The sequence below is a fragment of the Cnephaeus nilssonii genome, assembly GCF_951640355.1.
Source record: "Cnephaeus nilssonii genome assembly, chromosome: 23".
Lineage (NCBI taxonomy): Eukaryota > Metazoa > Chordata > Mammalia > Chiroptera > Vespertilionidae > Cnephaeus > Cnephaeus nilssonii.
In genome coordinates this window covers 14,059,505-14,085,412 of record NC_137094.1, presented here as the reverse complement: position 1 = coordinate 14,085,412, position 25,908 = coordinate 14,059,505, and the positions used below count along the sequence as shown (strand labels likewise).

Sequence of the window (25,908 nt, the reverse complement as noted above, 5' to 3'; positions counted from 1 at the left end):
CCCGCAGGGCATCCTGCCCTCCCGGCCAGGGGGATGGCATCCCCTCCCCGGCCCAGGCTCTGCTCGAAGGGGAGCCCCGAGTGCGGTCGGGGCACGTGCAGGTCACTCAGTCCCAGCCACTCTTAGAAGTAAAAGCGTTTATTCTCAAAGCCGTGCTGCGTAACGTGTGCGGGGCGTGCGCGAGGAGGCGGTGTGGGTGGGGGAGGCGGGGTGCGTGCAGGGATGTGCACGAGGAGGCGGTGTGCGTGGGGGTCCGGAGCTGGCGCTGGGCGGCCAGGGGGTGGGGGGTGGGGTGGGGGTGGGGGGGCCTGGCAGGAAAAGGGCAGGTGTCCGCGAGGGAGCACCCCCAGGCAGGCGCTGCCCCCGGCGGTCACTGCCGCTCCACCAGCCCCACGAACTTGCAGATGTCCCGGGCCAGCAGCTCCGGCTCCTCGAAGGCGGCAAAGTGGCCGCCGCGGGCCATGTAGGAGTAGGAGACGAGCTTCGGGTACTTGAACCTCACCCACTTCTCCGGGACGTGCATTAACTCACACGGGAAGGCCGCGAAGCCCGTGGGCACGTAGGCCTTCATCCTGGTGGGGACGGGGATCCCACTGAGGGGCAGGCTCGGCGGCAGCCTGTCCCCGCAGCAGGGGGCTCACGGGGGTATGGGGGTGTCATAAGCCACCCCCCTCGATTCCGATCCACTAAGAACCCTCTTTTCTGGAAGGGCTGCCCAGGCTGGAGAGTGGGCGGGACAGCCTCCCCCCACCTTGTCCCCCCCCTTTGCTGCCCGCAGGGTCCTCCATGAGATTAGGAAAGGGGGACGCGGCCGTCCCAGCACCCTGGCCCCTCTGGGCCCCGATTCTAAAGGCCGAGGGATTCCCCGGACACCCCGCCTCGCCCTCCCCGCCCAGGGCCCCGAAGGCCAGGCTGTCTGTCCTTTCCCGAGTTCAAGAGCAGGCCCGCCCCCTCCCCCTCCCCCTGCCCCCTGCCCCTCCCCCTGCCCCTGCCGGGAGGCCCCCTGAGGCGGCTCACCGCTGGTGCCGGTCGCTCAGGAAGCTGTGCCCCATGTTCTCCTTGTAGAAGCGCTGGGAGGAGGCGATGGTGCCCGTCGTCCAGTAGATCATGATGACGGTCAGCAGGCTGTCCAGGGAGAACTTCCTGGGAAGGCAGAGGGAGGCACCCTCAGCTCCACACACAGGGGCTGCCCCTCTCGGCTGCGAGCAGTGCCAGGCCCCGTGCCCGCCCGGCTTCCTTCCTCGGGCCTCCCTGCAAGGTGGGGGCGGGGTCCCCACGCCACGGGCAGGCCAGCGTCACCGGCTACCACGATGGCAGGGGATGCATGCGGAGTGCCCACCGCGTGTGGGTCCGGCTAGCTGGTTCTCACCGTCCTCCTGGGGGGTGTCGGCCCGTCCCTCCCCCAACTGCCCCCTGAGTTTACACCCAGGAGGTCACTGAGCCCAGAGCCCTGAGCCGGTCGCCAGCAGGGGTCCAGGGGCCTGCGGCAGGACGCTGCACCCCCACTCCTGTGTCCTCAGTACAGGCCGCCCCGCACCATCCTCAGATGGCAGTGCCCCTGCCAGGCCCTCGGCAGACCCCGCCTCCAGGCACCCCTCAGAGCCCGGGACCTGCCCAGTATGGCCCCAGGAGCAGGAGGGCAGAACCAGCAGTTCTGGGCATTTTGTTGTTAAATATATTTTTATTCATTTTCAGAGAGGAAGGGAGGGAGGGAGAGAGAGAGAGAGATCAATGATGAGAGAGAATCATGGATCGGCTGCCTCCTGCACGCCCCACACTGGGGATGGAGCCCGCAACCTGGGCATGTGCCCTGACCGGGAATCGAACCGTGACCTCCTGGTTCAAAGGTCGACGCTCCACCCCTGAGCCAGGCTGGCCGGGCTCCTGGGGCATTTTTATTCACCAGCCCCCAGCTTGCTCACGTGCCTCCTGCCAAACTTGGGTCACCCCAGGAGGGAGCCCCGGGCCCTGCAGAGGTCCCCCACTCCGCATGAGACACCCCTTTTGTTCTCCAGCCTGGGACTGCCCCCCACTGCAGGAGGAGACAGAACTGGGCGCTCTCTGTTGGAGCACGTGCTCTGTGGACCCCGGAGAGCCCCTCCCTCTCCTGGTGCTGGGCTCCCTCACCCCACCCTGCGTCCAGGGACCCCCCGGGCCCTCCATGGCCTCCCCTGTCCTCTGGTGCCCACCGGCTGTGCCTTCTGGGCCCCCACTTTCCCCACTACTCTCCCCACCCCATCACCCACCCCACCAGCTTCCACCCTTCACCCCCGAATAACCACCCATTGTACCCCGCACCCTCCAGCCTCCATGACGCTCACCCCTTCCATGTCCTCCTCTGTGGCCTTCCGCCCCCTGCCCCCCGAGTCCGCTCAGGAACCCGTGCTCTCCGATTCCAGCTGCCACCTCAGAGGGTCCCAACCTCACCCAGTGCCACCCTCAGCCTCTGCCCTCCTGCCTGTGAGGACACCCAGGTCCCTGGAGCCGCTGACCCCCCAGGCCCTTCTCTGCTGGACCCTGACTCGGGGCTCGGTGCCCCGCACAGTGAGGATGGAGAGGAGGTGATGGGTGAGGAAGGGGTGCTGGGACCGGGGGTGGGGGTGAGGGGGTCGCGTTCTCTCACCTCTCCAGGCCGCCGTCCTCCAGGTCCCGGAAGTCGGAGTTGGTCCAGGTGGAGAACTTCTCCAGAATGTAGGCAGCCAGCCCCACGGGGGAGTCATTGAGGGCGCAGCCTGCGGGGGAAAGGGGTGCGAGGGCTCAGGCCCGGGCCCAGGGAGCCCGTGGTGGGGCCCGGCTGTGCCCTGGCGCTCGGGTGCGCCTGCCCCTCGTTCCTTCACCCTCGCCTCGGGGTCCGCATGTCTGATGGAAGGGGCAGCACCTCCCCGCGGCCTCGGGGGGACCGTCACCCCGTCCGGGCAGCTTCCTTAGGACAGAAGGGTCTAGGACTCTGGGTTTTGTGAGCTCCAGTGTATGAATGCTGGTTTTTAAAAGGGGGTGTCTTTTTGTTTTAAATATGCTATGATGAGTACAAACATGAGCAATAATCGTCAACCTGGGGATCAGTCACAAGGAAATACTGATCCGCCCACAAGCTGAGACGCTGGGCAGGCACGACCCGTGGCTGGGACTCCCGCATGGGGGTCCCCCAAACGTAACGTTCAGCAAAGAAGCCAGACTTCGAAGAGGCACCGGCTCTAGAATTCCACCTCATATAAACAGGACCAGGACGGGCAAAGCGGGTCTGTCTGTCCCAGCTCGGGAGGTGTTGTCCTGAGACCGGGGAGGTGGGGTGGGGGGGTGGGGAGGGGGTGGGGGGGTGAGACCGCCTGGAAGAGGCAGTGGGGCATCTGGCTGGCTGGCGGGTCGCCTTCTGTCATGTTACATGGATGGGTGAGCTCCACTTGTGGAAATTCATCAACCACAATGTCAGCGAGTTCGCCTGAGGGCTGGGGACGGGAGCTGGAGCTGGGTGCGGCGGGGGTAGGGGGGGGGGTAGGGTGGAGGGTGGTGAGAGGTGACAGGGGACGGTCGTTTCTGTTTTGCGCTTTTCGCATCCTTCGATGTTTTGCCAACGAGTGTGGTCACGTTTGTATCCTCACGGGAGAACCGGTTTTAGGAAGGAAGCGCTGTTCTCTCCGTGAGCGGCTTGGCGTGTGTGGGGCACGGGGCTGCCCTGAAAACTATCCGGGACTTCGAAATGGGTGCTGTCTGAGTGGGGTTCGGGGAGTCACCTAGCGGGCGCTCCCAGGGTTAGGGGACTCTCTGGGGTCCCCTCTTCCCCGGTCTCAGAGCTGGTTCAGAACGCTGTAAACTGCAGAAGACGGGGCGTCACGCCAGGGATGTTTGTTCATGGGGAAGCCAGTGGGGGTGTAAATGGCGATTATTGTGGATGCTGACGCTCTGTGCCCACTCCAGTGGTCGGCAAACTCATCAGTCAATAGAGCCAAATATCAACAGTACAACGATTGAAATTTCTTTCGAGAGCCACATTTTTTAAACTTAAACTCCTTCTAATGCCACGTCTTCAACATAGACGCGCCCAGGCCGTGGTATTTTGTGGAAGAGCCACACTCCAGGGGCCCAAGAGCCGCATGTGGCTCGCGAGCCGCCGTTTGCCGGCCACGGCGCTAGCCCCTTAACGTCAGGGTTCCTAACTGCCTGTGCGTGGTGCCGGTTTACCTTCTGCTGATTCCTTTATCCATCGGCGAGGGAAGGAAAACCTGTAACCTGTGTTCCCTGTACCTGGGTAGGACCTTACCTTTTGACTTCCTCAGTCTTTTTTCCTAATGATCCTTGAACAGGATCCTGGCGGCAGAAAGAGTTGCTGGGTCCTCCCCTGGTGTCATGGGGGACCCCCCCTCTTCTGTGCCCTGGGGTACCCCCTCCTCTGCCCCCCCCAGACTTCCTCCTCCCACACCCCTCCACCCCCCACCGCTCTCCATCCCTCAGGGGTGGAGGGGTCAGGAGTCAAAGCCCCCAGGAATATGACAGCTGCTCAGCGGGAATGTTCGAGAGTTGGATGGCGACCCATCACCTCGCTCGCTGCTATGGAAAACTGCGGTTTAAGGGTCAGAAGACCTCCGAGTTCCTCCAAGAGGCTGTCACCTGTGAGCAGGGCCCCTGGGGGTGCTGGGGGCCCCTGGGGGTGCTGGGGGTCCCCTGGTCGGGAGCCCTCCCGGATGGAACGGATGTAAACCACCTCCCCCCGCCCCCACCCCCCCCGCGGAGCCCCTCGGGCACGCACCCACGGTGTCCGGCTTGGTGCACTGGATGTGCATGTAGCCGCTCTCCCTGATGAGGCTGTAGAACATCTTCTCCTTCAAGGGGTACATGAGCTCCATGTCCCGCTCGGTGTAGCCGAAAAGCTTCCGGAAACGCGGCCCCAGGAACAGGGTCAGGGTGTGGAAGTTCCTCAGCACGAAGGCCATGTTCAGGTGCAGGCCTTTCACGTGGCTGGGGGCGGAGAGGGGCCGGTGAGGCTCGGCGGGTGTCGGGGGCAGCGGGGAGGGGAGAAGCAGAGGAGGGAGAGGACGCCGGGGCCAGCCCCCTGCGGCACCCAACCCCCTGGGGTGGCCATCGGAGGCGCAGGGGCCGGTTGGCGAGAAAATACAGAGTCTCTAGAAAGTTCTGCTTCGGCATTCGGTCCGTCAGGAAGGTCTATTCCCTGACCTTGCCCTCTCTGCCTGGGCATCTGGCCCGGCGTCACCAACCCTGGTCGGACGGTGTCCCCAGTGCCCGGGTGCAGCTGGGCGACAGGGAACCCCCCTCCCCTGGCTCAGCATCCCAGCACCCTCCAAGGCTCCACACCATGTCCCCATCGGGGGTGGGAGGGGGGCAGCGTGAGCCTCCCCGATGGCTGCACAGACGGCCGGCGGGTGGGTGCTGTGCCCACACGCATGCTCACACACACCTGAAGGACCCTCACCTGGGCACCAGCTGCGCTATGTTGGTGCAGATCAGGGACCCCCAGTCCCCGCCTTGGGCATAGAACTCCTGGAAGCCCAGCCGCAGCATCAGCTTGTAGAAGATCCTGGCGGTGGCCACGGAGTTCAAGCCTGGTTGTGGGAGACGGGGGGCGGGGGGTGGGGGGTGTGACAGCGTGTCATGGAGCCGTCACCCCCATGTCCTGTGAAATTCCTCACCCCTGGCCCCAGGCTAGCCAAGAGCAGCTCAGGAGGAGAGCAGGAATCCTGGGGCCCAAACCGCATGTGCCCTGACTGGGAATCGAACTGTGACCTCCTGGTCCAGTGGTCGGCAAACTCATTAGTCCACAGAGCCAAATATCAACAGGACAACGATTGACATTTCTTTTTGAGAGCCACATTTTTTAAACTTAAACTATATAGGTAGGTACATTGTTATTAACTTAATTAGGGTCCTCCTAAGCTGGCCTTTGCTAAAAACTCAAGGGGCCAAAGAGCCACATGTGGCTCGCGAGCAGCGGTTTGCCGACCACTGTCCTGGTTCATAGGTCGACGCTCAACCACGGAGCCACGTGGGTCAGGCCCACCATACTTCTCAGACCCTGCGAAGAGGCCTGGGCCCTCCCCTGATGGCTATGCCCTCCTTTGCCCTCCTCCCTCCGTGCCCCGGGAGAGCTGGTGGGAACGCCTGGCCCCACGGGGGGAGGGCGGCCCCCGGGCCCCAGCAGCCCCTACCTACCCTTCTTGGAGGACGCCTCCGAGAAGCCGTAGCCGGGAATGGAGGGGCAGATGACTTCGAACACGTGCTCGTCGCTCAGGCCGTGGCTCTTGGGGTCCGTGAGGAGCGGGATGATGTTGTAGAACTCATAGAAGCAGCCGGGCCAGCCGTGCACCATCAGCAAGGGCTTGGCGGTGCGGCCGGGGGGCAGCTGTGGGGGCTTCACGTGGATGAAGTGGATGTCCAGCCCTGGCGGGGGGGGGGGCAGACCACAGTCACGGGGGGCGAGGGGGGGCGAGGGGGCCAGGGCCCTGCAGCTGGGAGCTCAGCCAGCGGGTTCTGCCACCTCAGCTCCCCACCCCGGGGTACAGATCACAGTGGTAACTAACAGCAGGAACCACCAGCACTGGCCGGGCGCTTACACTCGCGCCAGCTGTATGGGCCCTCACTCAGCCTCCACGGCCTTCCTGCGAGAAGGGGAACTCCATGAGGCCCCAGTGCCCAGCCAGGGCCAGGGCCGGGGCCAGGGCCGGGTGGTCATGCACTGTTATTTCCCAGAACAGGTCCTGGCTCCTGGCAGGGCTCACTGAACACTTGTTTAGTAGTTTAAGTATCGGGGGAAATGCCCATGTGTCTTAGCCACAGAGTAAGGGATAGATTGAAGTCCAACAGTGCCCTGGAATGCAATACCGTTGTTTAAAAAGACAGCATGTATGTGCATTTATCCGACAGGACACCGTTCGTGATATATTGCTCTGTGGGGGACGTCTGGTCCAGTTGTCGTAAACAGCCCTATGTCTGCACACATTTCTTCTGCGTGCGTATGAATTGTAAAGTATGGGAGGATAACTTACCAAAATGTAAAAAAACAAAACCCACAAAAAACCCCAATTGCCGGAAGCCAGTTCCAGCATGTCATAATTGCAAGAGTTTCATCGAAAGGTTGATGGAACGTGGGGACTCAACAAGGGCTGAGTCACATATGTTATTGCCTGCAGGAATGGCTGAAAGGCATTTCCCCAAACCTGAAAGGGATGATTGTTTGCTGCCAGACAGCTCAGGGCATCTTACTCTACATGTTATTGCCTCCTGCTGGCCAAACACCTGAACAGCGGAAGGCAATTCCCCAATCTGACAATGGATTCTGTTCCTAATCCTGGCCTTTGATGTGTATATCTCCACCTTGCCTTAGGACAAATTGTGTTAATAAAAAGCAAGGGGTCCTGAGACAAGAACTTGGTTTCTTCAGCCAAGCTCCTCTGCCCGCACCCCACCCCCCCCAGCTCCCAAATGCCTTTCAAAATTATGTTTCGTCTCTGGACTCTTATTTAATTTATGCACAGCCACTTCTCCAGATTGCTGAACCCTTCTAGATGCCGGATCAAGACCACCGGCGCTAAATGGCGCCCAACGTTTGGCATTACCCAACTCTCTCTGAGCAGGAGAATGGCAAGTGCTTTCATGTTCTTTTTGGGGTTACATGTGCTCTCTAATTTTTCTGCACCATGAAGTGCATACTTAATGCATCTTAACGGCATATTTTCTACCTATATTAAATGAATGATTTTATTTTGTCAGCGGAGACTTTTTTTAAGGTCGAGTGCTGGGCACTGGGGACACCGTCTGACCGGGGCAGGTGGATGGATTCCCGGCTCCCAGGGGTTCCTTGAGGGCAGCCCCTTCCCCAGCGAGGGGCCCGGGCAGCATCTGGGGGGGGGGTCACAGCAAACAAGGCCAGGCTGCTGTCCACCCCTGAGACCTCCACCACGGGGGCTGGAACTGACGGCCCTGCCTGGCTAACGTTCTGTAGTTATTTCATTTCACCAGTAATGCGTATTTAGGGTAAAAACAGAAAACAGCTCTGACCGGTTTGGCTCAGGGATAGAGCATCGGCCTGCAGACTGAAGGGTCCCGGGTTCAATTCCGGTCAAGGGCATGTACCTTGGCTGCGGGCACATCCCCAGTAGGAAGTGTGCAGGAGGCAGCTGATCAATGTTTCTCTCTCATCATTGATGTTGCTCTCTCTCTCTCTCTCCCTGCCTTCCTTTCTGAAATCAACAAAAATATATTTTTTTAAAAAATGCTTAGAGAACATCCCTTCCTTTAATCCAAACAGAACCCTACACACATTCTATTTTGGAACCTTATTTTTTTTTTTTTCACTGAGCAATACATCCTGGCCACCCTTCTATGCTGCTCAAATTGCCCCCATCCTCCGGTTTATTTTAGTTGGGAATCTTGCCTCCTTTGAGGCACATTGCAGGATGGGAGGTTATTTTTAATTCAAGTTTGATCGCATTGTCATTGGGGGATAAAATTAGGAAAAAAAGCACAAAACCCATATAGACATACGTGCTTGCATGTACACAGCTCTCCCTGGAAGCGGATGTCCCTGGGCTGGGGGCTGGGGGCGATTCATTTTCACTGCGTATCCTTCTGTACTTTTTGAATTTTAAGTATTTGAATTTTCAGAATTTCCTCCTGCGAGGAGGACATGTTCTCCTGGTTTCTCTATCGGCCTGTGGTGCCCGCAGGCTGCTCCAGGCCCAGGCTGCTGGGTGAGGAGCCACGCTGGGCTCAGACGCCGTGCTGGGCCTGGTGGGTGGTGAGGGGAGGGTGTGGGGAGAGGTCATGGCCTTGGGCCTGAGCTGGGACGGGCTGGGAGTCTGGAGAGCCAGCTGGGTTGGTGTGGGAGGCTCAGGCGGGGGGCTGGAGCCAGAGGCTCACCACAGACCAGGGAGGATGAAATGGTGAGGTCAGTGGGGACGAGGACACAACACTGGGGTGGGGGTTGAGCCTTGAGCAGCCTGGAGCACAGAGGTCAGTGCAGGGCTGGGAGGACCTTGACGAGATGGGAACATGAGGGAGGACAGCAGCGTGCAGAGCGGGAGGAGGGAGGCCTTGGACCAGCCCCAGGCTGGGGGGCCAGGGACGGGGCGGGGGTGGGGGCAGGGACGGGAGGCGGCCAGCTCAGCACCATGGGGGCCGGGCGATGGCGTGGGAACTTGGGCTTCAACTGTTGCATTTGTTGGGGTTCTGCATGATGTCTGCGTCTTGTGATAACTTTTATTTTTATTTTTTTAATATATTTTATTGATTTTTTACAGAGAGGAAGGGAGAGCGAGAAACATCGATCAGCTGCCTCCTGCACACCCCCTACTGGGGATGTGCCCGCCACCAAGGTACATGCCCTTGACCGGAATCGAACCCGGGACCCTTCAGTCCGCAGGCCGACGCTCTATCCACTGAGCCAAACCGGTTTCGGCTAACTTTTATTTTTTAACTATTAAAAAATATATTTCTTTATTGATTTCAGAGAGGAAGGGAGGAGAGAAAGATAGAAACATCCATGATGAGAGAGAATCATGGATCGGCTGCCTCCTGCACGCCCCCCACTGGGGATCGAGCCTGCAACCCAGGCATGCGCCCTTGGCCAGAATCGAACCCGGGACCCTTCGGTCCGCAGGCCGACGCTCTATCCACTGAGCCCAGCCGGACAGGGCTTGTGATAACTTGGAAAGAACATCTCAACGACCAGTTCCTGGGGCCTGGGTCTCAGCCTTGTCTGAGCCACGTCCGGCGGGTGCGAAGGCCGCGCCCGTGACGTCGCCCCCTCCCGCTGGCGTGATGGAAACTTACCTTCGATCTTGGTCTTGAAGTGCGGGTATCTGTTGAGAACAGCCACCTGCTTCCTCCAGTCGAAGCCGTCCCGCCAGTAGGAGAGGACTTTCTTCAGGTAGTTGGAGTTGAAACCGTAGTGGAAGCGGCTGTCCTCCAGCGGCGGGGTCAGACGGACCTTCTCGATCCTTCGGTACAAATCCTGGAGCAGGGTGAGGGCCCCAGGGAGAGAGGGGTGGGCGGGCAGAGCACAGAGGAGGTGTGTTCCCCGAGGACAGAGCAAGCCCTACGCTCCCGCAGAGGCAAAGCCAGAGGGTGCGCAGGCCACTGGCCTGGCCCTTTGCTCTGGGGTGTCCGGTGTAACCCAGAAGACACCTCCGTGTTTCCCATCACAGTGGCTGTTCCTAAAGCTCATGTTCTTTCCTTATTTTTTTTAAAAATAATATTTTTATTGACTTCAGAGAGAAAGGGAGAGGGAGAGAGAGATAGAAACACCAGTGATGAGAGAGAATCATGGATCGGCTGCCTCCTGCACGCCCCACACTGGGGATGGAGCCCACAACCTGGGCATGTGCCCTGACCGGGAATCGAACCTGGGACCCTTCAGTCCATAGGCTGATGCTCTCTGTCCACTGAGCCAAACTGGCCAGGGCTCATGTTCTTTACTTTTTAAAATATATATGTTTTTTAAAAATATATATTTTTATTGATTTCAGAGAGGAAGGGAGAGGGAGAAACATCAATGATGAGAGAGAATCATGGATCAGCTGCCTCCTGCACGCCCCCTACTGGGGATGGAGCCCGCAACCCGGGCATGTGCCCTTGACCGGAATCAAACCCGGGACCTTTGAGTCCACATGCCAACGCTCTATCCACTGAGCCAAAACCAGCCAGGGCTAAAATATATGTGTTTTTATTGATTTTTTTTTAGAGCGAGAGGAAGGGAGCGGGATAGAGAGCTATGCCCTGACCAGGAACTGAACCGGTGACCTCTTGGTTCACGGGTTGACACTCGGCCACCGAGCCACACCGGTGAGGGCCCAGGTTCCTTGCTTTTGACTTCAGGTTTATTTCTCATCTTTCAGTTTTTAAATGTATGAACAACACGCATCTTTAGTTGATCTAGGCTTCTGCGTGCAGGAGCTGGCCAGTCTTTTCGGTAGAGGGCCAGGTAGCCAGTATTTTAAGCTTCTGACCTGACACTCCTTCACTGTCCTCAGAGCACCATGCACGACGGTACGTGGAGGAGTGGGTGAGGCTGTGTCCCAGCAAAACTATGAACCTGAACCTGAATGTCATATTTTCACGCCATGAAACATTCTTCTTCTTTTGATTGTTTTCAATCATTTAAAGATATAAACACTGCCTGGCCGGCGTGGCTCAGTGGTTAAGCGTCGACCTATGAACCAGGAGGTCACGGTTTGATTCCTGGTCAGGGCACATGCCCGGGTTGTGGGCTCGCCTCCCAGTGTGGGGCGTGCAGGAGGCAGCTGATACATGATTCTCTCGCATCATGGATGTTTCTCTCCCTCTCCCTTCCTCTCTGAAATTAATAAAATATATTTTAAAAAATAAAATAAAATGAGAAAAAGCATCTTTAAAAAAAGATAAAAATGATTCTTAGCATGGGGGCTGTATAAAATCAGGTGGCAGGAGGGGTTTGTCCCAGGAGCTGTGGTTCGCCCACTCTGATATACAGCACCGAATAATTAATAGATTATAACTGAGTTGGGATAAAAGAGAGCTCAAGTCTGATGGGCGTCCATCAGACCAAGACACCAGCCCCGGCTGGGGGAAGTTCGTTTAGCTGATGGAGTCTTCCCGGGGTGTCCCCCTCCAAGCATTGGGGTCACCCCCAAACAGATTTTGGAAAGTTAGGCTCCCGCTAAAGCAGTGGTCGGCAAACTCATTCGTCCACAGAGCCAAATATCAACAGTACAACGATTGAAATTTCTTTGGAGAGCCAAATTGTTTAAACGTAAACTTCTTCTAACGCCACTTCTTCAACATAGACTCGCCCAGGCCGTGGTGTCTTGTGGAAGAGCCACACTCAAGGGGCCAAAGAGCCGCATGTGGCTCGCGAGCCGCGGTTTGCCGACCACGGCACTAAAGGCGCTATCCTCAGGGCTCGGCCTCCGTCCTAAACAGCGAGGCCTATCAGGTGCTCCAAGGAGCTGCAGCTGCCTTCTCCCGGCGGCGGCTCGGTTTCTGCTTTTCAACAATCCCTCCTTTCTCAGAACTCCTGTGACGTTTTTCTCGGCACGTCTGAGGGCATTTATCCCTTTTAACCTGATTTTGGTTAACTTTTCTCTCTGCGCATTTCTTTCCTTGACGACTGAACTCTGAGCTAGGTGAGGGGAGAATCTCTCGGTCTTCCAAGCACCCAGCATAGTGCCAGCACACAGTAGGTGCTCCCAGACCCCCAGAAGGAAAGCAAAAATGGGCGGGGACATCCCAGGCCCCACCCACCCTCGTGGGGCTGCTGGGACCCGCCTCTCGGATCAGCCCACCCCGCTGGTCACGTCCTTCCTGCCTCCGGCCCCATGTGGAGAGGGACAAGGCTTCACAGCTGGGCAGACCTCGGGCCCAATCCTGCACGCGATCTCCGTCACCTGGGATGAACTGCTTTCCCTCTCGGAGCTTCAGTTTCTGCAGCTCTGCGCTGAGAACAAAGACCTCACCCCACGGGAGGGCTGCAGGGCCTGGACGGGACCGTGAGTGGCTGGCACACAGTAGGTGCTTCACCAGCGCTGGCCCCGCAGCAGGTTCTCTGTGCTTCAGCGTCTGAGGTCACCGTGGCCTGCTCTCCGCCCGGGGCCTGACAACCCGCTCGCTTTCTCCTTTAAGCTCCTCCCAGGTTCCAAATGGCCACAAAGGAGGTGAGACACGAAACTGGGTCCAGCGGGCACCCCCTCTCCCACCCGGGCACTCGTGGCCCTTTCCCCCGCCCGGCCCCCTCCCCAGTCTCAGGGAAACGGGGCGGGGGGGGGGGGAGGGTTCCCTGCCTCCCTCTGCTCAGCCCTGCCCGGAAAGAGGGGCCTTACGTTGATCTCCTCGTCCGACGTTTCCACCTTGAAAGGCCGGATGCTCTCGTCCTCCGGGGCTGTGGGCCTGGCCCCGGGCCCCCACCACCCATCTCCAAGCGGCAGTGTGTCCTCCTTGTCCCGGGAGGCGAACCAGTAGATGACGAGGCCCAGCACCGAGGTGAGGAGGATTTCCAGCCACATGACGCCTGTAGAGGGGGGAAGGCCATCAGCCCCCGAGACCACCGGCCCGGCCTGAGCCCTGGGGGAGAGCCCTCCTCCTGACCTCTCCCACCCAAGCCCACGGGGGGGGGGGGGGGGACCTGCTAGGAGACCCAGCCTAGGTGCCCTCTATCCCCCACAGGACCCTGGGGGGCGGGGGGCTTGCTGAGGCCCTTCGAACATTGGGCCCCGGGAGGCTGTTCCGGGAACAGTGGTGCAGAAATGGGACTTCCTGGCGGGGAACCCCTGGGGTTGGCTCCCCGGGCTTCCTGCACCAAATCCAGGGCCCTGTTTCCGGACCGTGACCCTGCTGACCTCCTAGTTCCCATACTCAGTCCCTGGAACCCTCTGACTCTCCCCTCTCGCCCACCCGTCACCAAGTCCCCATGCCACTCCGACCCAGCCCCCCCCCTGCCCAGCGCCCTCCTCTGGACCACAGCGCTTGGCACCCACAGTTTGATCCCTGCGACAGCTCGCCAACCCCATCTCTCAGGCCGCGGGCGTGCTTCCGAGAATCCGCTCGGCGGAGCAGTTTTGCTGGGGCCCATACCCAGCCCGCGTGTCCCCCGTTAAACGGCCATCTCCCCCTTTCGGCTGAGAAGCTCTGAAGGAGCTCAAGGCCTCTTTGCCTTCGCGCGAGGGAAGTCTCGGCCGCGCCAGAGAGCAGGCCTCCGCCATCCCAGCCGGAGATGGGATGTGGCCGGCGCTGTGTCAGCGTGGGCCCCCCTCCCCCCCTAGACGGGCCACGGCTCTCACCCTTCAACCCCACATGCAGCAGTGCCTGGCCTATGTGTCAGCTGGGATTCAACAAGGCGAAGGATCGGGGGAGGAGTCCCTCCTGTTTCAAGGAATTCAGAAAAGACAACTTGCAACAGCTCCTTCCATTTCTACAGAGACCCTCCATCCCTGCCAGGAAATCCCACCTTTTTAAAAAATATATATTTTTATTGATTTCAGAGAGGAAGGGAGAGGGACAGAGAGAGAGAGGCATCCATGATGAGAGAGAATCATGGATCGGCTGCCTCCTGCACGCCCCACACTGGGGATGGAGCCTGCAACCTGGGCTTGTGCCCTTGACCGGGATCAAACCCGGGACCTTTCGGTCCACAGGCCGACACTCTATCCACTGAGCCACACTGGCCAGGGCGGGGCAATCCTCCCTTTGAGAAGATGGAGCGGGGCCAGCGGTAGCCTGCCTGATAGCTGCAGGCCGGGTGGGGCTCAGGCCCTGCGGGGAGCGTGCGGGAGGGGACGGAAGGCAGCGAGCCGAGCTGCCCCGGCAACAGGAGCAGGTGGACGCGGTTCCCCGGGCAGCCGGGCGGCACCACCACCGCCTGGAGCTTGTCTGTCCTGGTTGCTGCCCTGCCCCCAGGGCCCAGCGCACTCCCTGGCACAGCGAGGCACTCCGCCGATATTGGTGCAGCCCCCGTCGTGGAAGCGAGTCAGACACATTTTGCCCAGGGTTGTCAGGGGGTCTGGAATCAGAAGGAACAATCTAGAAGGGTCCACTTCTTCAGCGTCTGTGGTGAGCTTGGCAAAGCCACCCTCCTGGCCTGAGGTCAGCACAGAGACGGGAGCACCACGGCCACTTCCCTCTGGGATTGGTGACCGACTTTCTGTTTCTGGGCAGGATGATCCCAGCGCTGCCCCGTCCACGCGGGAGCCGCCGGCCCGGCCTCGGACCACGTCCTTGTGAAGAAGCAGGACGCTCAGTGGTGGAGCTCCATGCCCCGGGGAGGTAGGCCCGGCCTCGCTTGCCGAGGTCTTTTCACAATTGCACGGTCCTGCCGCCTCCGCTGATCGGAAGGGTGTGAGGTGTGGTTCTCGCCCCTCGTCTTCGGGCAGCAAACGGAACCCCAGGCCCAGAGAGAAAGTGAGGACACAGGAAATCCAGCCCGGCCGGCGTGGCTCCGTGGTTGAACGCCGACCTATGAACCAGGAGGTCACGGTTCGATTCTCGGGGGCTGATGGCCTTCCCCCCGCCCCCCGGGTTGCAGGCTCGACCTCTGATTGGGGGTAGTGGCGTGCAGAAGGCAGCCGATCGATGATTCTCTCTCATCGTCGATGTTTCTATCTCCCTCTCCCTTCCTCTCTGAACTCAATCAAAATATATTTTAAAAAATAAATCAATAAACGCAGGAAATCCGGAATGAGGGGCGTAACGATGGCCCACTCCAGCACCGTCCGGGCAACGTAACAGATTCAAGGAGATTGTTTTTCATGTTAGTGTTATTGTTTTTTTTAAATTGAATTTATTGGGGGCGTCATTGGTTAATAAGATTATGTAGGTTTTAGGTGTAGAATGTATAATACACCATCTGTATATTGTATTTTGTTTGTTCACCACCCAAGTCAAGTCTCCTTCCATCACCATATATCCCCCTTACACTCTCTTCTACATGCTCCCACCTCACAAGGAGAAAATTTGAAGCCCTTTCTCTTGCATCCTAATCTACACTAATAAAAGAGAAAGATGCAAATTGACCGTACCTTCGTGATGCCCACCAACCAATCGGGAATGAATATGCAAATTAACCCAACAAAGATGGTGGGTTAATTTGCATATGCAAGAACCGAGCGGCAGGGGGCGTCCCGCACCGCCCAGCAGCTTCGGGCCTCTGGACAGCGTGGGAAAGCGGAAAGGTGGCTCCGGCTGGAGTGAAGGCGGTGCCAGCAGCCAGGGGAAGGAAAGCCCATTTTTGCACGAATCTTCATGCATTGGGCCTCTAGTTAAGATAATAAGAATATTGATATTTAGCTCAGGGGTGGTGCTGTGGAGCCACTGGTCACAGATTACAAAGCAGGTGTTACCATGGTGTGCGAATTACCTAGTAGTCCCGCCCTCTCCCACCCAACCCCAAGGCAGGGAGGAGCTTGTTAGGAAACCCCACCCCATGTGCTCTCTACTCCCCACAGGGCCCGGGAGGGATGGGGAGCAGGGGGGGGGGCTTGCCGAGGACCCCAGGCTTGCTCCTGCCAGGAGCTGCCCCTCTACACTGAGCAATGGGCCCTGGGGGGCTGTTCCTTGAAATACGCCTCCACAGCGGTCCAGGAATGGAACTTCCCTCCTCCTTCCTGCACCCCAGTGCAAATCCAGTGTCCGTTTTCTCCGCTGATAGCCTTTGTTTTAAAGTCTATTGTGTCTGATACAAGTATTACTTCCCAGCTTTTTGAAAACTTCCCATTTGTATGAAGTAGCCTTTTCTATCCCTTTACTTTTTTAGTCTGTGTGTGTCTGTCTTTCGGAGGTGGGTCTCTTGTAGACAGCATATACACTGAGTGGCCAGATGATGATGATCTCTGAACGCATAATAATCTGGCCACTCAGTGTATATCCTATATAATAAAAGGCTAATATGCGAATTGTCCCCTCGACCAGGAGTTCGACCAGCAGGCAGGCCGGCCAACCGCCCATGTCCCCTCCCCCTGGCCAGGCTGGCCGGACCCACCCATGCACGAATTCATGCACCAGGCCTCTCAGAGATCATAATAATCTGGCCACTCAGTATATATGGGTCTTGTTTTCTTATCCATTCAGTTCCTCTATGTTATTTGGAGCATTTAATCCATTTACATTTAAAGTGATGACTGATAAGTACATACATATTGCCATTTTATTCTTTTAACTATTTCCTCTTGCTGCTGCTGCTGCTTCTCCTCCTCCTCTTCACTCTCCCTCCTTCCTTCTTCTTTTATTCCAGGCCCTTTAACATTTCTTACAATGCTGGTTTGGCGGTAACAAACTCCTTTAGCTTTTTCTCGTTTGGGAAGCTCTTTATTTCTCCTTTAATTTTAAATGATAGCCTTGCTAGGGAGAGTAATCTTGGTTGAAGGTCCTCGCTTTCCATCACTTGGAATAGTTCGTGCTAATCCCTTCTGGCCTTGAAATGTTTCTCTTGAGAAATTGGCTGACCAACTGTGGGAACTCGCCTGTAGATAACTGTCTTTCTCTTGCTGCTTTTAAATTCTTCCTTTGTCTTTAACCTTTGTCATTTTAATTATGAGGTATCTTGGTGTGAGCCTCTACGATCTTGTCTGTAAAATGGGGGTAATCATGCAACCTCACGGGCTGTTTGTGAAGATTGCCTGGCTCAGAGCAGGTGCCAAATCCCTTACTGCCGTGGGGGATCGCTCTGTGCTGGAGGAGACCCCAGAGGGACTCCGTCCCGATTAGATTATGCAGCCCACGCCCCGGAGCCCCGTCATGGTCTGTGTGCGTTCGTAGGCTGGACGTAAGGAAGTGCATGGCGTGGACGCCTGGGGTCCGCTCTCCTTCCCCACCAAGGGCTGACTTGGGAGGAAGAAGGACAGCAGGCAGACTCGTTGATGCAATGGACATCCCACCCTGTGACTCTGGGTAAACATATGGAGGAGACACGTTGGTTGGGTCCAGACCTAGGAGTGTGCACATCAGCCTTTTGCCAGCCACGTCCCCGGAGGTGGGCTCAGACCTCACTTTCTGTCCGCCTGAGAAATTGCATTCGCAGCATCGGGGGGCAGAATCCCATTTGCTACGCCTCCAGGTTCCCAAGGAGAGCTCTTCTTATCTCTCCCGTGTGGTCAGCCCCTGCTGGTGTAGGAAATGCCCTAATCGCTTCAAGAGGCAGTCTCACCATTTAGGAGGCACGGTGAAAAATCCCGCAGTGACACGGTACAAAATGGGAGTGTCCGCTTGGTGATGCCAGCCCGTGCCACGAGGGCTGAACTCGCAGAAACACACGCTATCCAATGAGATTGTTGTTGTTTTTCGTGCACTTTTCCAGAATTCTGACAACACATGTTGCTGACGGGGTAGGGGGACGAGGGACGGGAAGCCTTTGTGAATGAAAGCATTTTTTTCCCCTTTGAATCGCAATACTCTTTCTGAAAAGTGATGAGCTAACCTAGTAAGAAAAGTGTAGTTTTTGTTGTAAAGCGGCCTAATTATTTTTAAACACACTAACTGGAGGACAGTGGTCATCCTATATAATAAAAGCCTAATATGCAAATCGACCAAACAGCAGAATGACTGGTTGCTATGATGCGCACTGACCACCAGGGGGCAGACGCTCAATGCAGGAGCTGCCCCCAGCTTGCAGGCCCCAGGCCAGCCAAGGCAGGTGCCAGTGGGGGCCCCCTGATCACCCTGCTGGTTGCCCCACAAAGGGAGGCGACCAGTGGTGGTGGTGGGGGCGGGGCCGGTGAGCGGGCAGCACCAGGCCGGCCAAGGTGGGTGCAAGCGGCGGGGGGGGGGAGCCCCAATCACCTCGCTGGTCGCCCCACAGATTGGCCCTGATTGCCAGCCAGGCCTAGGGACCCCACCTGTGCACGAATTTCGTGCACCAGGCCTCTAGTTTAGTTATAAGAGGCTAAACATGATGAGCAATAAATAACTGGCTACTCAGAGAAGAAATGAGATTAAATACAGTGTAATCCCCCCAGTTCTGTAGTGAGGTCAAGTTCTGGGCATGCAGTTATGAAATGTGGGGAAAAATTAGGAATGAGTTCAAGTGGAAAAAGCTGGTTGAGGAATGTGATGACCATGACCCTCAGGAGGCGGACGCAATGTAAACTGTTTGAAAGTGACAAGTGAAGTGATTTATTAGTTTACTTCTGTCTTTCTGGGGATAATTTAAATATAGGAGGCCAAATAGAGTAGGTGCTTTGTTCTCTGGCACTGATAAGAGGCATATAAGTTTCATAACTGGAACATAATATTTCTGTTATGCTTGGAGCAAAAATGCAAGGCTGAAAACACACGATGCATTTTAAGATGGATAGTAAAAGCTCAAGTGAACTCTTTTTCCTGTTATCTGAACTTGGTCTGTGAAGTATCAGGGAGTCGTTTGTTTTTTAAAGGCAATAAGAGAGTTGGACCCGTGCCTTAGCTAAGTAAGTATAAATTTGGTCTCGGGCCAGAGGGTGGTCCCTCAAATACTGCGCGTGCCTATGACCCGGGAAATAAGATACAGCCCTGTACCTGCAGCCGTTCATGCTCCACAGAGACAAACAGATGAACTAATACTACTTTTTGGTGATCGATACAACATATGTATAGTCAGGTTCCGCATAACCACGCTTTGGTCGCTGACGGACCACATGAAAGACCTTGAGATTACAAAGGAGCTGAAAAATCCCTATCACCGAGTGTCCTCACAGCGCAGTCATGACTCACGTGTTAGCGGTGATGCCAGTATAAGCAATCCTACTGCTCTGACCGCACTCTAAAAACACAGCACACATGCCCGGACCGGCTTGGCTCAGTGGATAGAGCATCGGCCTGCGGACTGAAGGGTCCCAGGTTCGATTCCGGCCAAGGGCATGTACCTTGGTTGCGGGCACATCCCCAGTAGGAGGTGTGCAGGAGGCAGCTAATTGATGTTTCTAACTCTCTATCCCTCTCCCTTCCTCAGTGTAAAAAAATCAATAAAATATATTTTTAAAAAAATACAGCACATAGAATTATGTACGGTACATAATACTTGATAATGATAAATGACCCGGTTACTAGTTTATATATTTACTATACTTTAAAAAAAAAAATATATATATATATATGTGTGTGTGTGTGTATATATATATATGTATGTGTGTGTGTATATATATATATATATGTATGTATGTATGTGTATATATATATATATATATATATATATATATATATATATATATATATTATTGATGCCAAAGAGGAAGGGAGAGGGAGAGAGGGATAGAAACATCCATGATGAAAGAGAATCATTGATCAGCTGCCTCCTGCATGCCCCACACTGGGGATCGAGCCTGCAACCCAGGCATGTGCCCTGACCAGGAATCGAACCGTGACCTCCTGGTTCATAGGTCGATGCTCAACCACTGAGCCACGCCGGCCGGGCCCTCCACAGATTTTAAATGCCCCTGAGCTGCGCCCCCGCCCCCCCATAAACTCATTCATACACCTTCCAGCTGTGAGTTGTATAACGCAAGATGGACCAGACTGTCCCCGCCCAGAAGGGCTCACGTGGTCATCCCGGGGAGTTTCATGCGACGTCCTGGTCCAGCTCATGTTCCGCCAATTACAATGAGAGCTGTCAAGGTTTCCACTGGTTCTGAATTACCAGGGGACACAACCCAAGTGGAACACAGTTCACCGCCTACGAGGAAAACACAGTACGCTTGTGGCCTTTCAATACTTGGCAGTCCTCTGAGTCGAGGCCTCCTGTGTCAGGGATCATAGGAGTGGCCATATGAGACGCCTGTTAGATTCCTTTCCCACCATCCACCGCGCTCTGCCCCTCCCTCCTCTCCCCAGGCCGGCTGGTCCTCAACCGTGAGCAACAGGATGGGCTGTAGGCTGGGCCCTGGCTCAGAGCCACCTTCTAGCCCGGGACGTAGTGAACGAGCTGATGCTTCAAGTGGAACAGCCCTGGGCACCAGGCAGCCCGGCCGGCGTGGCTCAGGGGTTGAGTGTTGACCTGGGAACCAGGAGGTCACCGTTGGATTCCTGGTCAAGGGCACATGCCCGGGTTGTGGGCTCCATCCCCAGTAGGGGGCGTGCGGGAGGCAGTGGATCAGTGATTTTTCTCTCCTCTTTGATGTTTCTCTCTCTCCCCCTTCCTCTCTGAAATCAATAAAAATATATTAAGTAATTTTTTAAAAAGACCAGGGCCAGGGTTCCTCGGAATGTTCCAGGTTGCTGGTATCTTGGAGGGGTAGGGGGGTTAGCGTGCTTGCTGCCATGTCTCGGGGCAGTGGTTGGCAAACTCATTAATCAGCAGAGCCAACTATCAACAGGACAACGACTGACATTTCTTTGGAGAGCCACATTTTTTAAACGTAAACTTCTTCTAACGCCACTTCTTCAACATAGACTCACCCAGGCCGTGGTGTTTTGTGGAAGAGCCACACTCAAGGGGCCAAAGAGCCACACGTGGCTCGCGAGCCGCGGTTTGCCGACCAGGGGCCTGGGGGGCGGACAGCCCTGCCTCTGTGCGAAGGAGGCCGGGAACCAGGCCAGGGCGGGCGCCTCCCGCTCCCCTGGTGGCTGGGCCCGCCTCTCCTGCCTCCTCCCGGGACAACTGGGCCCCAGGCAGACCCACCAGAGAGCGGGGACGGAGCCCCATGCCCCCCCGAGCTGGCCTGAGAGCCAGACTCCAGAGCTGCCCTCGTAAACAGGGCCTTGGCGCTGGTGCCAACTATTTCTCTTCCGTTCCCAAAGGCCCAAGTGTCTGTCTGCAGTTCTCAAACGAAGAGGAACACACCAGAGCCACCACTCACTGTAGCAAAGGTCACACAGCCACAGGGAAAGGCAAGGCCCAGGCTGAGCCGCTGGGGGCGGTGTGTGTGTGTGGGGGGGGGGGGAGGCCACGAGGTGGTGGCCCAGGGGGAGGGTGGGGAGCCCACGCCCTGGTCTCCGGAGGAGCCTGCTCGGCTCTCACACTCCACACAGGGACACTCAGCCCTCCCGCTCCTGGGCCCTGGCTCCCTGCCTCCCTGCGGCTCTCACTGGCTCACAGTAGGGCCACAGCTCCGTGAGGAAGCCCAGAGAAGCCCTGGGCTGTGACACGGGACAGTACACACATCCTCTCCTGTACTACAGTAACCCTGAGAAGCAAGGGGTATTTTTTCTGGTTTAAGGAGATTTAAAAGTGAAGCTCAGAGATGCCAAGTGGGCGCCAACAAGACATCTGACTTCAGTGAGTCTGCGTATCCATCTTCCCAAGAGCTAAAGGCAGCACGCACGTCTGTTCCTGACCGGGACACGGCCTGGGGTCCTCTGTGGGCTAGCCAGAGAATCTTCTGGAAAGTCTCTGAACTCCCCAAGGAGAAGAGCATCTCCCCGCCTCCTGCAAGCACGTCCCCTCAGGCCTGGGGGAGCCACACGGGCCTGGCTCTGCTGCGCCTGGACCGGGCACGGAGTGGGCTCCTCAGGAGAACAGTGCCCACCCGCCAGGCAACAAAAGCCGACGACGGAGAGGCGGGACCCGGGGGCACGAAGGCTGCACCCCAGGTCCCAGCCGTCCGTCCGGAGGGGGCTGGAGGCCGGCCTTGGAGGGAACCTTCTCTCTGCCAAGGGCCATTGGGTGTTTACCACATCATTCCCGGGCCATACAAAACCATCAACTTGAACCTGAGCCTGCTGTACTTGGTTAAACATTTCATGAACTCACCCCGGATGCCCCGGCAGGGCCAGCCCACAGGATTTCTCAGGCCCTACCTGGCCCCTGCCTCAGAGAGGGAAAGCAGCCCTATCAGGGAGAGAAAGGATGAACTCTGACCCCTGGGGAAAGTAAACAGACCTGGATGGGAGAAGAGGCTGCTACCCTTTGAACTTGGTTTGCACAACTGTGTGTGGAGTTACACAGTTCACCCTTGGACAAGGTGGGGGGTTAGGGGCACCGACACCCCACGCCGTCGAAAATCCACATGTAACTTTGGACTCCCCCAAGACCTTAATTACTAATGACCTACTGTTGACCGGAAGCCTTACCGATCACATCAATAGTCGATTGACACATATTCTGTGTTATAGGCGTTACATACTGTACTGTTCCACTAAAGTAAACTAAGGGAAAGAACATGTGATTAAGAAGATAGGGAGTTTCATCTGCGAGTTTTTTTTTTTCAAATGGTCGCGCATCTCCAAAACATCTTCCAAAATAAAAGATTCGTCTGAGAATCTTTTCAAATTGTTGCAAATCTCCAAATAAAAATAAAAAAAATAAAAATCTTCCAGTATATTTATTGAGAACAATCCACGTGTAAGTGGACCCGCCCAGGTCAAGCCCGTGGGGTTCAAGGGTCACGGGTAGGCTTGCACCCTTCTCTCCTGGTGAGAGGGAGCTGTTCCGAGCACCCACCGCTCCTCCCTCCTCAGGGGTGGCTGTGTCCCTGGCAAAGCTTTGGCTCCCTCTGGGGGGAGGGGACTGCTGGGGTGCCTGCTCCCTGCTGCAGCCTCCCCACCTTCCCCACACAGCTCTGCTCCTAAAGTGCTGGCCTAGACCCGTGGTCGGCAAACTCATTAGTCAACAGAGCCAAATACCAACAGTACAAGGATTGAAATTTCTTTTGAGAGCCACATTTTTTAAACTTAAACTTCTTCTAACGCCACTTCTTCAAAATAGACTCGCCCAGGCCGTGGTATTTCGTGGAAGAGCCACACTCAAGGGGCCAAAGAGCCGCATGTGGCTCGCGAGCCGCCGTTTGCCGACCACGGGGCCTGTCTACCAAGAGCACCGGCAGGCGGCCGGCCCACAGTGACCCCAGCAGGCCAGCTGGGCTGGGCAAGGGACTCTCCGGCCTCAGTCTGGGCCCTTGCTGTCTGAGGTTTGCCCCCCCCCGCCCCAGGGCCAGACTTTGCCTCTATTGAAACCGCCCTCAGTGGGCCTGGCATACGCTGCAGGGCCCACCCAGGCCCCATCAAAACTGCCCACTGCCCTCCCACATGATTCCTTTCCCGAAGATCCCGTTAGACTTCTTAACCACAGAGCCATCACACAGTAGGGCTGCAGGGCCTTGCAGACTGGAGAGCCCCACCTCGCCGCCGTTTTACGGATGAGGCCCTGGGAGGGTGGCGTGCATGGCAGGCTAGGACATGAGCCGTCTCCCGTGCCAGTTCTCTTTCCACATCAGCATTAGCGCTCAAAGGAATGCATCCCTAACGGTGGGATCGAGGCCCTATGGGAGGCGGGTTTGGAGCGTGAGATCCGAGGGTCCGCAGGTCGCCACGGGCCTGCTCTGTGCCACGCCGGCCCCGAGTGGGTGTGCTCAGGGCTGTTCCTTCAGCTGTGGCGAGCAGCCCGCATTGGGCCCTTCCATACTGGGAAGCCCGGCTGTGTTCCATGTCTTTGCGGACTGAAGACATGGAGTCTGGGGAGCTCCTGCCTTCACGTGTCTGGGCCTGGGCAGGACGCTGGGCGGGGGAGAGTCAAGGTGTCGGGTAAACAACCACGAAGCCCGGGCATGTTGGGCTCGGATGTGGAGGGGAGGGGCCTGGGCATTGGTGCTGGGCCTACACACCGCACGCGAACCAGGACGCCGCGGGAGGAGGTTGGGGATGCTCTTTCTCTGAAAGTCTCTCTGCCGCGCTGGCTGGTGTGGCTCAGTGGATAGAGCATCGGCCTGGGGACTGAAGGGGCCTGGGTTCCATTCCGATCAAGGGCACATGCCCAGGTTGCGGGCTCGATCCCCAGTAGGGGGCCTGCAGGAGGCAGCTGATCAATGATTCTCTCTCCTCCTTATTTCTCTCTCTCTCTCTCCCTTCCTCTCAGAAATCAATAAAAAAAAAAGGGGAGCGTCAAAATTAGGATGACAGCATTGCTAGCCCCCCACCTCCCACCCCCAAGGCTGCAGAAGGGGCCCCACGTGAGGGGCCAGGAGCCCCGATGGATCCACAGCTTGTGGGTCAGTGCGCGCTGCCAGGGCGGGCCGTGGAGTCTGGCACTCCCCCCGGACGATCACATTCCTGGGCTTCGGCTACATGAACTCTCACAGCCCCAAGGCCAAGTTCCCTCTGCCGCACGCAGGGCCAGCCCGGCCCTCCGAGGGAACAAGGCGGGCAGAGCCACCGCGACTGCAGGACAGGTGGCAGGCCTCGGGGGACACGCGCGGGCATGTCCCTGTGGGGTCCAGAGGCACCGTGGAGTCACCATCTCCCGCACACCCTGACCGTGGCCTCTTCCCGCCCGCGCCCCCGGGGCATCGGGGAGGGAGGGGAGGCGGCGCACGACACCAATAGAAACCGAGGTCTGTCTGCAAGTTGCAGGGGGCCCGGCCGGACGGTGCGGCCCCACAGCGTCCCCAGCCCGCGGCCCCGCCCCCGCCCCCCCACTCCCCGCGCGATCGCGCCGCCGGAGCGCCCTGGGCCCCGAGCTGCGCACCACGCGCCCCGCCCCGGGCGCTTACGGTCGTCGGTTCCCGGCTCGCAGGCTCCTGCGGGGACCCGCACACGGTCCCTCCAGCTCCCGGTTCTGATCTGCGGAGCACAGGCACTGACCCCGCCCAGTGTCCCCCCCCCCAAGGGGCGTTCCCGGCTGGGCCCAGCGCAGCGGGACATCCGGGTCCGGTCCCGCCCCCCTCGGGGACCTGAGGGGCCGCCCTAAGGGTTCCCCTAAACCTCTGGACCCGCAGGGAACCACACTCTGAATTTACGAAAAAAAAAAAAAAAGATTGAACTGCACATTTTATGGGGGGAATTTTTATAGTAAGTGGATTATATCTCAAACTTGTTATGTAAAGTAACGGCGGTGAGGTTGTAACCTCACTCCTTAGGATATGAAACCCAAGACACTAAGATATTTCTTTCTTTTTTTAAAATATATTTTATTGATTTTTCACAGAGAGGAAGAGAGAGGGATAGAGAGTTAGAAACATCGATGAGAGAGAAACATCCACCAGCTGCCTCCTGCACACCCCCACTGGGGATGTGCCCGCAACCAAGGTACATGCCCTCGACCGGAATCGAACCCGGGACCTTTGAGTCCGCAGGCCGACGCTCTATCCCCTGAGCCAAACCGGCTTCGGCAACACTAAGATATTTCCAAGTACAATCTACATATACGCAGTCCATAAAAAAGAGAGTCCGACTCAGCAGGGCCAGATGTAGACACAGTTCCGCCGCCTTTGGCCCGACGCCGTTGGTATGGAGCAGAAGAATGCGTATGAAGTGCTCCCTGGAATAAATTATTTTTAAAATCAGAACAAAGGCTGTTCCTCTGTCCAAGCTTCTGGCGAGTTTCCAGGTACATCGGGCAGAACGGAAAATAACGTGCGAAGGGAAAACTTTGTGTAAAATCTAGACCGACCCCCGACTCACTGGGAAGAAAACAACGTCCTCTACGCCCAAAATGTGAGATATGAATCAATCATGAGGAAACAGACGACTCTAAGTAACAGCCTACAAAGTAACGGGCCTCTACGCTTCACAAGGCCAAGGTCAGAAGTGTGA

The 25,908-nt window shown here is 57.1% G+C and overlaps 1 protein-coding gene across 1 annotated transcript; it reads right to left on the bottom strand.

Annotated features, from left to right (window-relative positions):
* Positions 1–354: 354 nt before the first annotated feature.
* EPHX1 (epoxide hydrolase 1) lies at positions 355–24,972 on the bottom strand. The gene is made up of 9 exons (XM_079763377.1): positions 24,867–24,972; positions 12,804–12,991; positions 9,781–9,961; positions 6,163–6,390; positions 5,426–5,555; positions 4,745–4,953; positions 2,624–2,732; positions 1,018–1,143; positions 355–572 (listed from the first exon to the last, which is right to left on the bottom strand). The coding sequence occupies exons 2-9, from the start codon at positions 12,984–12,986 to the stop codon at positions 371–373; spliced, it is 1,368 nt and encodes a 455-aa protein (XP_079619503.1). The 5' UTR covers positions 12,987–12,991; positions 24,867–24,972; the 3' UTR covers positions 355–370.
* Between the last annotated feature and the right edge of the window lie 936 nt (positions 24,973–25,908).

What these genes read in the sequence shown, in the direction of transcription:
- EPHX1 (XM_079763377.1), bottom strand. Translation starts at nt 12,986, where the DNA reads ATGTGGCTGGAAATCCTCCTCACCTCGGTGCTGGGCCTCGTCATCTAC. An exon ending in CGTCGGACGAGGAGATCAAC is followed by an intron (nt 9,962 to 12,803) that starts GTAAGGCCCCTC and finishes ACCCTGCTCCAG; the next exon opens with GATTTGTACCGAAGGATCGA. An exon ending in ATAGCGCAGCTGGTGCCCAG is followed by an intron (nt 4,954 to 5,425) that starts GTGAGGGTCCTT and finishes CTCCGCCCCCAG; the next exon opens with CCACGTGAAAGGCCTGCACC.